Genomic DNA, 15,791 nt, shown 5'->3' on the forward strand with positions numbered 1-15,791 from the left:
GCGTTCAACAGAGTACAGGTAAACTCCACAGTCAGTATTAAAGGGCATCTTATGTTTCTACTTCAAACAAGAGTCCCACTGGACTTTGGCATGTTATGACAATTTCACCCATTCTCAGGATTCCCTTCATTGTCTTCTTTGCTGAACAGCCCCTTTTCTTTCTCCCCCCCCCCCACCCATAAAAAGATACCAAAAATTGCAAGTGGGGGGAGTAGTATGAAGGTTGATTTTTCTGAAGTTGGCATTAGGAAATTTTACAAGATCTGGAGTCCAAATTACCCTCAACTTAAGGCTTTGACACCTAAAATTCTGTGTATGATTGGGCCAACGTATCTCTGTAAACAGCTCCTTTTTGTAATAAATGCTCATAACTCCAAAGTACGTTCTCAGCTTACAGATACACCCCTAAACAGCATACTCAAGATTGCTACAGCACAGGCTTTGACTCCAGAGTTTGATGTAATATTATTCAGAGAAAGAGATGTCAATTATAAAAGACTGTTAAATAAAGAAAATACTAGTAATGTTTTAAGCATGTTTGTATTTTAACTAAAAATAATATGGTTGATTGGTTTCCTTGTGTCCTTTCTGAAGTTTATATTACGGGGACTTAGCTTTACATTTTATGGCATACATGGCCCAGTCCAACAAAATGATATATAGGTCAGATCCGGCCCTCGTAACAAATGAGTCTGAAACTTCTGGGCTAAGAAGTTCAATGGTTTCTCCTTTGTGGTTCCTTAGACAACCTTGAAGATGGCCACAATGCTGGAATCACTTTCTACACTTTTCCCATGTGTGGGTTCTTAGAAGTTTTTGAAGAATGCCACTCTGACTGAATCTCTTCCCACACACTGAGCATTCAAATGGCTTCTCCTCTGTGTGGGTTCTTAGATGTCCTTGAAGAATGCTATTGTGACTGAATCTCTTTCCACACTCTGAGCATTCAAATGGCTTCTTCCATGTGGGTTCTTAGATGTTTTTGAAGAGTGCCATTCTGACTGAATCTCTTCCCACACTGTGAACAATTAAAAGGCTTCTCCCCTGTGTGGGTTCTTAGATGATTTCGAAGAATTCCACTCTGACTGAATCTTTTCCCACACTCTAAGCATTCAAAAGGCTTCTCCCCTGTGTGGGTTCTTAGATGTCCTTGAAGAATGCTATTGCGACTGAATCTCTTCCCACACTCTGAGCATTCAAATGGCTTCTCCCCTGTGTGGGTTCTTAAATGTTTTTGATGAGTGCCACTGTGACTAAATCTCTTCCCACACTCTGAGCATTCAAATGGCTTCTCCCCTGTGTGGGTTCTTATATGTTCTTGAAGAGTGCCATTCTGACTGAATCTCTTCCCGCACTCTGAGCATTCAAAAGTCTTCTCTCCTGTGTGGGTTCTTAGATGTTCTTGAAGAGTGCCATTCTGACTGAATCTCTTCCCACAGTCGGAGCATTCAAAAGGCTTCTCTCCTTTATGGGTTCTGAAATGTTCTTGGAGATGGCTACTGCGACTGAATTTCTTCCCACACTCTGAGCATCCAAATGGCTTCTCCCCAGTGTGGGTTCTTAGATGGTTTTGAAGATGGCCACTCTGACTGAATCTCTTCCCACACTCTGAACATTGAAAAGGCTTCTCCCCTGTGTGGGTTCTTTGATGCTTTTGAAGATTGCTTCTGTGACTGAATCTCTTCCCACACTCAGAGCATTGAAAAGGCTTCTCCCCAGTGTGGGTACTTAGATGTTGTTGAAGATTGCCACTCTGACTGAATCTCTTCCCACACTCTGAACATTCAAAAGGCTTCTCCCCTGTATGGGTTCTTAGATGTTCTTGAAGAGTGCTACTGTGACTGAATCTCTTCCTACACTTTGAGCATTCAAAAGGCTTCTCCCCTGTGTGGGTTCTTAGATGTTCTTGAAGAGTGCTACTGTGTCTGAATCTCTTCCCACAGTCAGAGCATTCAAAAGGCTTGTCCTCTGTGTGAGTTCTTAGATGTTTTTGAAGAGTGCCGTTGTTACTGAATCTCTTCCCACACTCTGAACATTCAAAAGGCTTCTCCCCTGTGTGGGTTCTTAGATGATCTTGAAGAGTGCTACTGTGACTGAATCTCTTCCCACACTTTAAACAGTCAAAAGGTTTCTCCCCTGTGTGAGTTCTTAGATGTTTTTGAAGAGTGCTACTGTGGCTGAATCTCTTTCCACAGTCTGAGCATTCAAAAGGCTTCTCCCCTGTGTGGGTTCTTAGATGTTCTTGAAGAGTGCCACTGTGTCTGAATCTCTTCCCACAGTCAGAGCATTCGAAAGGCTTGTCCTCTGTGTGAGTTCTTAGATGTTTTTGAAGAGTGCCATTGTTACTGAATCTCTTCCCACACTCTGAGCATTCGAATGCCTTCTCCCTTTTGTGGGTTCTTAGATGTTCCTGAATAGTGTTACTGTGATGGAATCCCTTTCCACACTCTGAGCATTCAAAAAGCTTCTCCCCTCTGTGGATTCTTTGGTGCACAAGGAGCTGTGTTTTGAATCTGAAGTACTTTCCGCACTGAAAGCATTTATATGTCTTCAGTATACTGTGCTTTGGAAAACGTATATTACCCTTTTTTCCCTCAGGGAACACCACTGCAGTCTCTGAACAAATAAATAGTTTCTCTCCTGAGTGAATCCTTTGGTGTCGAACACGGTCTGATTTCTCTGAAAATGTCCTGCCTCTGTCTGAGCAGCTATAAGGTTTCTCTCCTGTATGTGTTCTTAGATGTCTAAGGTGCTGCACTCTGTGAATCATGGTCTTTCCACCCTCCAGCCGTTGATGGGTCTCCTTTCCTCTGTGCATTTGTAAGTGGGCATTATACTGGGATTGATCTGAGAAATTCATTCCGCAAGCCAAGCACATGGTTTCCTTCACCATGAGAACTGATTCTTGGAAATCCCCCCTTTGGCAAGGAATGGATTTACTCCTCTTCCTGACCAAGTGGCTTTTTTTCTGCCTCTTAGGTCCAACTTGATTTTTGAAGTTTCCTCTCAAGTTTTCATTCTTTACTTCATCTGGCAATACAGGATGCAGTTCCCCATCCTCCTCATTCCTCTGATCATCCCCAGCTGGAATAAAGAAAGAGATCCTGTTAGAATCCATGCAAGGTGGTCCGATCTGGACCTGAATTTCCATCTGTGCTCCAAATATTTCAGCAACTTCTTTCTGCTGTACAGTGAAGTGTACTATAATATAGACTTTAAAAATACATTAAGCCTCTTCCATGAGAGACGTTTAGTTTTGTCTCTGACTGTTTATATGACTCCCCATCTGTATGACTTCTTGGATTTGAAGTACGGGCTCTTTTCACACTGAAATGCTTTCTACACTGCAAGCATTTATATGGTTTCTCTTGTGAGGGAATTGGTGTCTGCAAAATGACGTTCCTTCTCTGACTGAAGGTCTTTGCAAAGGCCACGCTTTCATTTTCATTTTCCCTGCAGTGCATTCTCTGGTTAGCATAGAGGCCTTTGTTCCTTATTTTTGCACTGGGATTTCATGGAGACTCCCTCCATGGCAAAGAATGGGTTTCCCCCACCTCTTACCTGTGTGACTTCCCTCCTGCCACTGTGGTCCATCTCCCAAGTTTCCTTCGGCATCTTCATTCTTAGCTTTTTCCAAAGGGAACCCATGGAACTCACCAGAAGTCTCCTCTACATCTGCTGCTGAAATAAAGAAAGTGGAATAAAGAAACCTATGCAAGAAGTGAATTCAAGCCAACAGCCAGGCACAGCTCAGGAATCGGGAGTGTATTTCTTTTATCAGATCTTCCTTCCTCCCCAACTGAGATGCTGGTCACATCCTATGCCTGGCAGGTCCTTCTGCAGAGCTGCTTTTATATTCTGCCTATCTCTCCCCTCCCCAGACTCCCCATATGTACTCTGTTAAAAGTGGCAAAGAATTGTCCCCCCACTATTCCCTGGAGACCAAGCCCTGTGAGGAAAGGCTGGGGGTCTTGGGAATGCTCAGTGTGGGGAAGAGAAAGATTGAGGGGGGACATAAGAACATAAGAGAAGCCATGTTGGATCAGGCCAATGGCCCATCCAGTCCAACACTTTATGTCACACACTGGCCAATATATGTGTGTATACAGGGACACCTATACAGGGAACTGCATCCTGTATTGCCACCTTTCTCAAGCTCAGAGCCATTTCCTTGCTATTTCTGAGCTGTTCTCTGCAAATAACCCGGGCCTGTCTACTGCCTGAGCGCAGAAGTCTGAATCATCCAGGCATTTCTGCCTTTCCTAGAAGCAGATTCAGCCTGTGTCATGACCCAGATTGGGGTGCCACCCGACACTGCCACCACTCTGGACTTAGGGTCCCATGGGAAGGCCCAGAGTACCCTCCCAAGCCCTTCAGATCTCCCTTGCCTTGACCAATAAATATAGGTGTCAGGGCCAAGCAGAGCAACAAGAACAATAAAAAGTTTATTTAAACAGGGGATTAATAGGGCAAGTTACAGATAAGGTGTTTAAACAATACAGCAATGTGGGTGATGGAAAAACAAACAGAAAGACCCTAATGTGACTAGACTCAACAGTCCCTAGTCTGTTAGTTTATCAGGCCTTGGCCTGCTCACTCTCTTTTCCTCAGAGAGAGGGTCCCTTCCCTGCAGCAGCCCTTCTTGCCTGCTGGGTTGCCACCCAGGGAGAAAGGGATACCGTTTTTCTCCTCACAGATCTCTTAAGCAATCTCCTCACAGCCTACTTGGAATCTGATTGGCTAAAAACAGAGCCAACCCTTCGCAGGGCATTCTGGGACTTGTAGGCTGTCTCTCATTTTGCTACACAATAGAATGAAGCAGTCAAGTAGCACCTTTAAGACCAACCAAGTTTTTGTTCAGAATATAAGCTTTTGTGTGCTCTAAGCACACTTCATCGGACAGTAGGATGGAATGGCAAGCAGTCCTAAATATAGAGAATGTGGGCAGTGAATCAGCGTGCAAAATCATGGAAATGTCCCTTAGCAGATTAAAAGAATCACAAGCCGGGGCCTAGTGTTTGTTGTGATTCTTTTCATCTGTGGTTTGATTTCCCAACTCCTCCATGCAGCTGCTGGAATGGCCTTGGGTCAGCCATAGCTCTCTCACAAGAGTTGTCCTTGAAAGGGCAGCTGCTGTGAGAACTCTCTCAGCCCAACCCACCTCACAGGGTGTTTTGTTGTGGGGGAAGAAGGTAAAGGAGATTGTGAGCCACTCTGAGATTTTGAGCAGAAGGCAGGATATAAATCCAATGTCTTCTTATTAATATTATTACTACATTGTAATATATAATGAAATAATTATACAACTCATGGCCCAGTTGCTAAAGGCCACGGACCGGGGCTTTACAGATCACGGTAAGAGCCAATGGCTGTAATCCCATCCCCTGGGAAGTGCGGGATCTGGCCCCTTTTAGAGTCTTTCTGAGGGCCTCTCAGCCCTGTCTTTGTCTCAGGTCAGGACACCCTCTCTAGCTTGGGTGATGGCTACAACACAGACCTTAGTTGCCCCTGGATCAGCAGGTGGCTTGTATTGCTCTACCCAGCCATGTTGAACATCACTTTCATTACCATCCGAGCTCCTTGAGGCCCCCAATGGAGGCCAAGTAGCTGGGCAGGTGTCACAAACATATGCTGATGTTGACTATTTGGATTCATACATCATCCCAGTGGCAGCAATTTGAGGAGGAGGAGGAGGAGGAGGAGACTGGATTTATACCCTGCACTTCACTACCTGAAGGAGTCTCAGAACGGCTTACAATTTCCTTTCCCTTCACTTCCCCGCAACAGACACCACAACAGAGGTAGGTGGGGCTGAGAGAACTCTGACAGAAACTGCTCTTGAGCAGAACAGTTCTGAGAGAGTTATGACTGACCCAAGGTCACTTCAGCAGTTGCATGTAGAGGAGTGGGGAATCAATTTTCAAACTGAGTTCTCCCACATAAGAGTCCATGCACTTAACCACTACACTAAACTGGCTCTCTTGGCAGTCTGTATCCTTGATACCTATGAAAGATTCTTACCCAGAAAGGTGACACTCCCATAGTTATCCAGCATGACTTCCTTGTAGAGATCTCTTTGGCCTGGATCCAGCAGGGCCCACTCGGCCAGGGTGAAATACACGGCCACCTCCTCAAAGGAAAATGGAGACTGAAAGGAAAAGCAGATTCCCTTGTCAGAGATAATTATAGGCAGAGACTACACTCTCCACAGATCATTAGCGTCTGGTATATGTAAACAGAGTGGGGTTCAGAGCCTCTCTCTCCTCAGTCAGCACCACCAAAAGCCTCCTTGAGAAAGGAGAGGGACCAAACTATCCCCAAATCTTCCCCCCTACCTGGACCAGAACTGGAGCAGCCATTTCCACCCCTCTGCAAAGATGACGGCTCATCGTCTCTTCATTGCCTGAAAAAGAGACAAAATTGGAAGGATGAATGTCAACCTCAAGGTCCTGTTTTGTTTGTTTCTCTGAATTCTGCCTCATAAGAACATAAGAGAAGCCATGTTGGATCAGGTCAATGGCCCATCCAGTCCAACCCTCTGTGTCACACAGTGGCCAAATATATATATATATACACACACACACACTGTGGCTAATAGCCACTGATGGACCTCTAATCCATATTTTTATCTAACCCCCTCTTGAAGCTGGCTATGCTTGTAGCTGCCACCACCTGTGGCAGTGAATTCAACATGTTAATCACCCTTTGGGTGAAGAAGTACTTCCTTTTATCCGTTTTAACCCGACTGCTCAGCGATTTCATCGAATGCCCAAGAATTCTTGTATTTTGAGAAAGGGAGAAAAGGACTTATTTCTCTACTTTCTACATCCCATGCATAACCTTGTAAACCTCTATCATGTCACCCCAGGGTTGTCAGACCTTGTCCTCTTCACACTCAAGAAAATTTGTGGTGACTTTTAGTCAAGTGCAAGACAGGTAGAAGAGAAGCATCAGATTAACATGAGCCTCAGGGTGTTATAAATGCTGCCATCACTTCTGTGAGACTTGAATTGTGCCCTGTGAAACTTGGAGCTCCAAAGGTTGCAGCATTCTTGCTGGATGAGGCCAAAAGCCCAGGCACGCCATTCTCCCATCTGCACCTCCAAAGTGTCCTGGAATTCAGACTGTCAGGATGAATAGAGGGGACTGGAAATATGTTGAACAATGCGCTGCCATCACATCCTGCTTAAAACCCAGATGTGATATGAGTACGTCAGTCAAGGCTCTGGAAATTTTAGAGTACTATTAATGGGTTTCCAGGGAGTCTGCTGATACTCTGACAACATCCATGTATTTCACTGGATGAGACACCAACATGACATCATATCCCCCCGTGCTCCACTCTCAGACCTCATGGGGACGTCAGGCCGTGGCATCTCTAGTCCACTATCCTCTCTCTGACTGTGATCCGACAGATGCTCCTAAAAATGCTTTTTAGCAGAACCCAATTATTGCCTCAGCGATGGAGTTCCGGAGGAAAGCTGCCCCAGAACATGGGACTTATGTGTTTGTGAAGAAGAAGATATTGGATTTATATCTCATCCTCCACTCCGAATCTGAGTCTCAGAGCAGCTCACAATCTCCTTTATCTTCCTCCCTGACAACAGACACCCTGTGAGGTATGTGGGGCTGAGAGGGCTCTCACAGCAGCTGCCCTTTCAAGGACAACCTCTGCCAGAGCTATGGCTGACCCAAGGTCATCCCAGCAGGTGCAAGTGGAGGAGTGGGGAATCAAACCCAGTTCTCCCAGATAAGAGTCTGCACACTTAACCACTACACCAAACAGGCTCTCTAGGAGTCTTTTCCGGCTTCTAACTGAGCCCATGAAATAGAAGAATTGCAGATTAATACCCTGCCCTTCTTCTGAATCAGAGTCTCAGAGCGGCTTACAATCTCCTTTATCTTCCTCCCCCACAACAGACACCCTGTGAGGTGGGTGGGGCTGAGAAGGCTCTCCCAGAAGCTGCCCTTTTAAGGACAAGCTCTGTGATAACTATGGCTGACCCAAGGCCATTCCAGCAGCTGCAAGTGGAGGAGTGGGGAATCAAACCTGGTTCTTCCAGATCAGAGTCTGCACACTTAACCACTACACCAAATTGATCAAATCACAGCCGAAGAAAAGACTAAGAGTCCAGTAGCAACTTAAAAGACTAACTTTTTCTGGGGGGCGGGGGGAAGGGTATGAGCTTTCATGAGTCACCACTCACTTCAGATCATATGGTGCATTCACTCTACACATATGAACATATGAAGTTGCCTTCTACTGAATCAGACCCTCGGTCCATCATAGTCAGTATTGTCTACTCAGACTGGCAGCCGCTCTCCAGAGTCTCAAGCTGAGATTTTTCACACCTACTTGCCTGGACGCTTTTTAATGGGAGATGCCAGGGATTGAACCTGGGACCTTCTGCTTACCAAGCAGATGCTCTACCACTGAGCCAGAGTCCTTCCCAAATAATAATGTGTTTCACATCTGAATTTTGCTATCCTTACACAGTGAAATCCAGACGTAAACACATTATATAGCGTACTGTGAACTCACTGATAGTGTGAGACGCAGCCAACTTATGGTGAAGCCAGAGTTATTCAAGCCCAGAGACCTTCAGAGGTGGGAAGCCATTGCCTGCCTCTGCAGAGGAGCCCTGGACTTCTTTGGTGGTCTCCCCTGCAAGAACTAACCAGCTTGGCTTCTGAGGTCTGATGGGAAAGGGCTTGCCTCGGCCACCCAGGTCAGGAGAACGTGGAGGTTCCATTTATTCACCGTGACTAAGAGCTGCACCCAGATTTCCCTGTTCTTTTTTGACCATTCTTGAGACCCTCTGATGGAAGGAAGGTGAAAGATGCATATTTTAGTTAATATAAATAAGGATGGAACTATTTCCATGATTCTGTCTACTCCCCCTTAAAGTGGCGTGGCCATCACTATATCTTGTGGCACTCTGTCCCCCAGAACTCCATTCTATGTAATCTACAAAAGTATCCCCCTTTTCCCCTGTCCTGAACCTCCCACTCAACAACTTGACTAGGTCCCCCAATCCCATCTGGGCATGGGACACCCTTACCACTTGAGAGGGCATCTTGGGCATGTTCCTGGGCCTGCGCCCTCTGACCTTTCTCTGATGGAGGACCTCCTTCTTCCTCAGAGAACTTTGCTTCCGTCTTCACAGATCGTCCAGAAATCTGAAACAGCAGCAAGGGAGACAGGTAAAAGAACAGACTGAGAAGATGGAGCCTGATCCTCTCTCACTCTCTTCATTCCTGCATCCAGCATCAGAGCTGCTTCAACCACAGGGCAGGAATAAAAGTTGGGTTTTCTTTTCAGCCTAGTGAAGTAGAGGTAGAGGCAGAAATATGTATGAAAAAATGGGAACAAAACATTGAGGAATTATACAAATGAGATGAAAACATGACAGATTCATTTCAAGAAGAATCAGAGTCTCAGAGCGATCACAATCACCTCTGCCTTCCCTTCCCCACCCCCAACAGGTGAGGTAGGTAGGACTGAGAGAGCTGTGAGGTAGGTAGGACTGAGAGAGCTTTCACAACAGCTGCACTTTCAAGGACAACTCCTGTGATAGCTATGGCCAACCCAAGGCCATTCCAGCAGGTGCAAGTGGAGGAGTGGGGAATCAAACCTGGTTCTCCCAGTTAAGAGTCCATGCACTTAACCACTACACCAAACTGGATCTCAGGAGAAGAACGAGACCAAACATAGGATGGATGGACTCACTCAAAGAAGCTGTTAAATACTAGGCTCAATGCATGAGGAGGCTTTTTGCATAGCGATCAAAGCTCTTTATTGTGATAACAGCATATTCACTAAGAAACTAAGTCTGGAGAACTGGGCCAATGTGGCCAACTATATACAACTCTAGTTCCCTCACTTAAACATCATTGGATGATTTGAACCAGCAGGGGCTTGCTATAGGTCTGGGAAAGTGGAGATTTGGATCCAGCTTCCCAGGGGTGGAATTCTAGCAGGAGCTCCTTTGCATATTAGGCCACACACTCATGATGTAGCCAATCCTCCAAGAGCTTGCAGGGCTCTTTTTTGTAAGCTCTTGGAGGATTGGCTACATCAGGGGTGTGTGGCCTAATATGCAAAGGAGCTCCTGCTAGAATTCCACCCCTGCAGCTTCCCACTGTTCCAATGTCCCCAAGTTCAGTCCTAAAGGCTCCAAAGAGCCAAGCAGGAACTAGTATTCTGTCACCATGCACTGTATCACATACATAAAAGAAACCATGGTCCTCGGTTTATAAGACCCGAGCAAGGTTGTGATAGGAGATTTCGGAGGACTTTCATACATAGGGTCACCATAAGTCAGAAACAACTTAATGGCAGTTCTTACACACACACACACACACACACACACACACAGAATATATATATATATTCAATAGGAAGCCTTTAGGACATGGTTACTGCTTAAACCAAGTGAATGAAACCCCCTCACCTGCTCTGCCTGCCTCTTCTCCTCTGCCTGACTCAGGAGGAAACCTTCAGCCAGGGCCACTGCTTCAGAACTGGTCTCCGGCCCACATCCTCTGACCCAGCACTGCACATCCTCGGGCAGAAGAATCAGGAACTGCTCCAGGATCACCAGGTCCAGGATCTGCTTCTTGGTGTGCCTCTCTGGCTTCAACCAGTGGTTGCAAAGCCCATGGAGCCGGCTGCAAACCTCTCGGGGCCCATCGGCCTCCTGGTAACACAACTGCCGGAAGCATTGGCTGCATTCGTCTGCAGTCATAACGTCCTGAGCCAAAGTCTCTGGCACAGCTCTTTCCCAAAATTCAACACCGCTCCCCGCTTGTATGGAGTGGGGACCTCTCCTCGATCTCTTCCCAGTTCCAGGTTCTTCTGGGTCCTCCTCTTCCATCTTCTCCCCCTCCTCTTGGGTTGCTTCTGACTGTGGAAAGACACTCTTGTTGACTTAGCTGTGGAGAGGGAAAGATTTCAAAAAGGGCAGAAAGAAACCAAAAGAGAATGGTGTCATATCACTGACCCTGGTCTGAAGCTCAGGATTAATGTCATTGTGCTATATTAAGGATCAAGCTTTTAAAGATATGTTTGTTTGGTCTTTCAGGAAAGAAGAACATTTGCTATTGGGCTCCTTAAAAATCTGCTGTGGATGGTTTCTGGAGACCAGCCTGTCTAGTGGGTGTATCTCAAGGTAAATGAGCCCAGGACAAAGCAACTGGTAAGGACTGAAACACTGCAGACAGCTCTTCAACCAGGTGGGAGGGCTGGGCAGTAGCTCTGCCCAAGCAGCCAGCAGAGGGGAAGGGACAGAGGGGCCTCTCCCTGTCATGGCATAGAAGCTGCTGGGGGGGGGGGAAGGAGCAGGAGGAGGCGGTGATGTGACAGAGATCCTCAAATGCTTCCTGGCTGCTGTACTTAAATGGCTAAGAGGGAAGAAACTAAAACTGGACCCTGGAAAGATCTAAGCAGCACTGGTTGGGAAAGCAAAACTCTTGAAGGCGACTCTGTTCCTCACTTTCAATGGGGTTCTGCTAAACCCTTGGTAACTCAGTGAAGTGTCTTGAAATTATACTGGACCCAACGTTATTGCTGGAGATGCAAGTTAATACAGTAGCAAAAAAGGCTTTTGCCCAACTCAGGGCAGCTTGGAAAACAGCCCCTTCCCTTGATGTAGATGATCGAGCCACCAGGATCCATGCCATGGTGACATCGAGACTAAACTGGATCGATGTGCCATCCATTGGGCTCTCCACAAAACCAGTTCAGAAATTCCAGCTGGTGCACATCGCCCAGTTTAAGCTGTTCTTGGAAACTAGATGGAGCAGGCATATTTCTGCCATTCTGCAGTCCGGCTGGGCTAGACAGGTGCCTGCTTCATTAGGGCACTCAGTTTCCTGGCTTTCCTCAAACTTAGCAAAACTGAATGATTCAAGAAGACATTGATGGTGCAGTCTCATTTGGAATACTGTGTACAATTCTGGTCACCACACCTCAAAAAGGATATTATAGCATTGGAAAAAGTCCAGAAAAGGGCAACTAGAATGATTCAAGGGTTGGAACACTTTCCCTGTGAAGAAAGGCTAAAATGCTTGGGGCTCTTTAGCTTGGAGAAACGCCGACTGCGGGGTGACATGATAGAGGTTTACAAGATTATGCATGGGATGGAGAAAGTAGAGAAAGAAGTACTTTTCTCCCTTTTTCACAATACAAGAACTCGTGGGCATTCAATGAAATTGCTGAGCAGACAGGTTAAAAAGGATAAAAGGAAGTACTTCTTCATCCAAAGGGTGATTAACATGTGGAATTCACTGCCACAGGAGGTGGCGGCGGCTACAAGCATAGCCAGCTTCAGGAGGGGATTGGATAAAAATATGGAGCAGAGGTCCATCAGTGGCTATTAGCCATAGTATTGGCCACTGTGTGACACAGAGTGTTGGACTGGATGGACCATTGGCCTGATCCAACATGGCTTCTCTTATGTTCTTATGACATTAGATCTGTATGGATGTCTTTGAGACCACTGAATGCCGTCTATGTATCTAGGTACTATATTGTTTAATTGCATAGAAATTAGCACCCGACTGTTATTTTAATGGTTGTATTTTTTTTTAAAGTTATAGACAGGTGCTTTCTTCATTATGGCACCCAGTCTCCTGGCTTTCCTCAAATTTAGCTATCATATAGTGCAGGGGTGGCCAATGGTAGCTCTCCAGATGTTTTTTGCCTACAACTCCCATCAGCCCCAGCCAGCAGGGCCAATGGCTGGGGCTGATGGAAGTTGTAGGCAAAAAAAATCTGGAGAGCTGCCATTGGCCACCCCTGATATAGTGGGTTCTTAGGCATTGAAGAGGCAAGGTGGAAGTGATAAAAAGCTCTTTATTGGGTACAGCATGGTAGTTGCTGCACTATCAAGACTGGAGAACGGAGCTCACAGGGGCAACTATATACAACACTGGGTTCCCGCGCTAGCACGTTATTGGGTCATTCAAACCAGACGGGGGCCTGTTATTGGAGCAGGGCAGCTTGGATTTGGGTGCCCCATGGCGCAGAGTGGTAAAGCTGCAGTACTGCAATCCTAAGCTCTGCTCACGACCCGAGTTCGATCACAGTGGAAGCTGGGTTCAGGTAGCCGGCTCGAGGTTGACTCAGCCTTCCATCCTTCCGAGGTCGGTCAAATGAGTACCCAGCCTGCTGGGTGGAAAGTGTAGATGACTGGGGAAGGCCATGGCAAACCACCCCGTAAAAAGTCTGCCATGAAAACGTTGTGAAAGCGACATCACCCCAGAGTTGGAAACGACTGGTGCTTGCACAGGTAACGTTGGAAACGACTGGTGCTTGCACAGGTAACGTTGGAAACGACTGGTGCTTGTACCTTTACCTTATTTTTTAAACTTGGATTTGGATCCTGCTGCCCATTGTTCCTAAGTCCCCAAGCTCCAATGAGCCAGGCAGGAACACCATTAGTGACAAAGATAGATTCACATACATAACATTAGCAAAACGGAATGATTCAAGAGGACATTAGATCTGTACAGATGTCTTTGAGACCATTGAATGCCGTCTATGTATCTAGGGACTATATTGTTTAATTATATAGAAATTAGCACCCGGCTGTTATTTTAATGTAACGTTTGTATATTTTTTTTAACTTATGAATTGTGAGCCGCTCTGAGTCTGAATAAACTTAACCTAACCTTTCTAAGGAAGCAACCAGGTAGTGCTGGACAAAGGGCTTCACATACAGTGACTTGGATGCATCATCAGGGCACAGAGTCTAAATTACTGTGCTGACTTTGCTGTAAGTTGTATCCTACTATGCCATTTGCAGCATTTTGTGGGTCATGTTCACATTTATGCTCCTCTTCAATATAGTTTTTTCAGACTTCTGATCGGTTCCGTTTCCCCAAATTCTTTTGCGGGGTTTATTGAATGTATTGATTGTGTAAAAAAGATAAAGGTAGTCCCCTGTGCAAGCACCAGTCGTTTCCGTGACGTTGCTTTCACAACGTTTTCACGGCAGACTTTTTTACGGGGTGGTTTGCCATTGCCTTCCCCAGTCATCTACACTTCCCCCCCAGCAGGCTGGGTACTCATTTGACCAACCTCGGAAGGATGGAAGGCTGAGTCAACCTCGAGCCGGCTACCTGAACCAGCTTCTGCTGGGATCGAACTCAGGTTGTGAGCAGAGGGCTCCGACTGCAGTACAGCAGCTTTTCCACTCTGCGCCACGGGGCTCTTTATAAATGTTACCGAGTGACCCACGAAATGCTGCAAAATGGCATTGTCGGCTCCAACTTGCAGCAAATTTAGACCCCATGCCCTAAAATATCCAATAGCTTTGTGAAGCCCTTTGTCCAGGGCTGCGCTGTTGCTTGCTTAGAAAAGCCCTCTTGAACCATACAATTCTTCCTTTGCAGAAAGTCAGGAGAGGGAGTGCTACCTGACCCCCCTGAGGCAGACTTTTTGCTGGGGGCCATAATTCAGAAGGCAAGTGTTCAGGCCAGCCAGTGGAGGGACTTCAGAGCTCCCTCTAGCTCCCAAGAATAGCTATGCTAAGGCGTTCTGCACCAGCTGGAGTTTCTGAATTGGTTTCGTGGGGAGGCTGATGTACACTGCATTGATCTCATCTTACCGATCTCGGAAGGATGGAAGGCTGAGTCAACCTGGAGCCGACTACCTGAACCCAGCTTCTGCTGGGATCGAACTCAGACTCCTGAGCAGAGCTTAGGAATGCAGTACTGCAGCTTTACCACTCTGCGCCACGGGGCTCCTATTGACTGTGTAGAGCCCCACTAAAATGGCAAGCTATAATTAATGTACATAAATGAAATAAATACCCCCTCCACTCCGGAAAGTACAGTTGCGAGGGGGAGCACTGGCCAAAAGGCGAGGTCTTTCGGCAGCCTCTGGGCATGAAGGATCTCTCCCCCGGGAGCCCGCCTGGGCCCCGCTCCCACCTCCCTAGAAGGGAATTTATTCCCATCTGCAAACTGCAGATCTCCCTTTCAGGCCCTGCAGGGGACACCGCGGGAGCTAACAGATGAAAACAAAAACCAGAGAATTGCCTCTTTAAAGCATTAAGCCCAAGGCCACAGGACAGCAGCATGTCTGTCACCCAGAGCAGGACTGCAATGATGACTTACCCGAGAGTGAAGCTTCCCGGGCTCCGGCTGCAGCCTCTTCCTCTCCTGTTGCACCCCCGAAGCCCTCCCTGCTCTCTTTCCACCAATTCAGATGCAAATCCTTCCCGCCTTGCTCGGCCTCTCTAGCAAACCCCTCAGTTGCTTTAACCCTGGCGGAGCTGCAGGGAAAGGAAGGCGAGGCTTGTCCTGCCCTTCCCGCCAGAGGCGCCCCCTGCAGTTTAGTGGGATGCCTCTGTCTGGAGCAGGGGTGGGGAACAGCGGCTCTCCAGATGTTTTTTTGCCTACAACTCCCATCAGCCCCAGCCAGCATGGCCAATGGCTGGGGCTGATGGGAGTTGTAGGCAAAAAAAACATCTGGAGAGCCGCTGTTCCCCACCCCTCTGGAGGAACTCCCCGCCCAGATCTGCGCTTCCTCCCGGGGAACCCTCTCAGGAGGGGAGAGGGGTGATTAGACGAAAAGGGGGAGCAATCCAAGCAGGTCTGTTGGAAACCACCTCAGGGCGTCTCTTCCCTGGGGCTGCTTTCCTCCCAGGGAAGTAGCTTTAGGATGGCCTTGGAGAAATCTGTGCTCCATGCGCATCTTCTCAAAGCCGCCCCCCCCCCCATGGTTTTCCCTTGCAAGCAGTTTTCCTCTTAGGGGATAGCAGCACTTTGGGGAGGGGGTTCTG

General features: G+C 47.0%; 1 protein-coding gene across 2 annotated transcripts; it reads right to left on the bottom strand.

The window, feature by feature from the left end:
- Positions 1–521: 521 nt before the first annotated feature.
- Positions 522–15,238, bottom strand: LOC132571044 (zinc finger protein 420-like). Of its 2 annotated transcripts, none has more exons than XM_060237676.1 (7): positions 15,124–15,238; positions 10,455–10,935; positions 9,111–9,180; positions 6,336–6,403; positions 6,022–6,148; positions 3,562–3,681; positions 522–3,084 (listed from the first exon to the last, which is right to left on the bottom strand). In XM_060237676.1, exons 2-7 carry the CDS (start codon positions 10,875–10,877, stop codon positions 947–949), a joined length of 2,946 nt encoding a protein of 981 aa, XP_060093659.1. In that variant the 5' UTR covers positions 10,878–10,935; positions 15,124–15,238; the 3' UTR covers positions 522–946. The 2 variants fall into 2 exon arrangements, with proteins under 2 accessions (XP_060093659.1, XP_060093658.1); XM_060237675.1 differs by having other exon boundaries at positions 9,063–9,180; positions 15,124–15,228.
- Between the last annotated feature and the right edge of the window lie 553 nt (positions 15,239–15,791).

This window comes from Heteronotia binoei, chromosome 5, assembly GCF_032191835.1.
Source record: "Heteronotia binoei isolate CCM8104 ecotype False Entrance Well chromosome 5, APGP_CSIRO_Hbin_v1, whole genome shotgun sequence".
Taxonomy (NCBI): Eukaryota; Metazoa; Chordata; class Lepidosauria; order Squamata; family Gekkonidae; genus Heteronotia; species Heteronotia binoei.

Coding starts and splice junctions, on each gene's coding strand:
- LOC132571044 (XM_060237675.1), bottom strand. CDS start 10,877: ATGGAAGAGGAGGACCCAGAAGAACCTGGAACTGGGAAGAGATCGAGG. Junction 6,404..9,062: donor CCAAGATGCCCTCTCAAGTG/GTAAGGGTGTCC, acceptor TCTCTTTTTCAG/GCAATGAAGAGACGATGAGC. Junction 3,085..3,561: donor GCAGGAGGGAAGTCACACAG/GTAAGAGGTGGG, acceptor TCTTTATTCCAG/CTGGGGATGATCAGAGGAAT.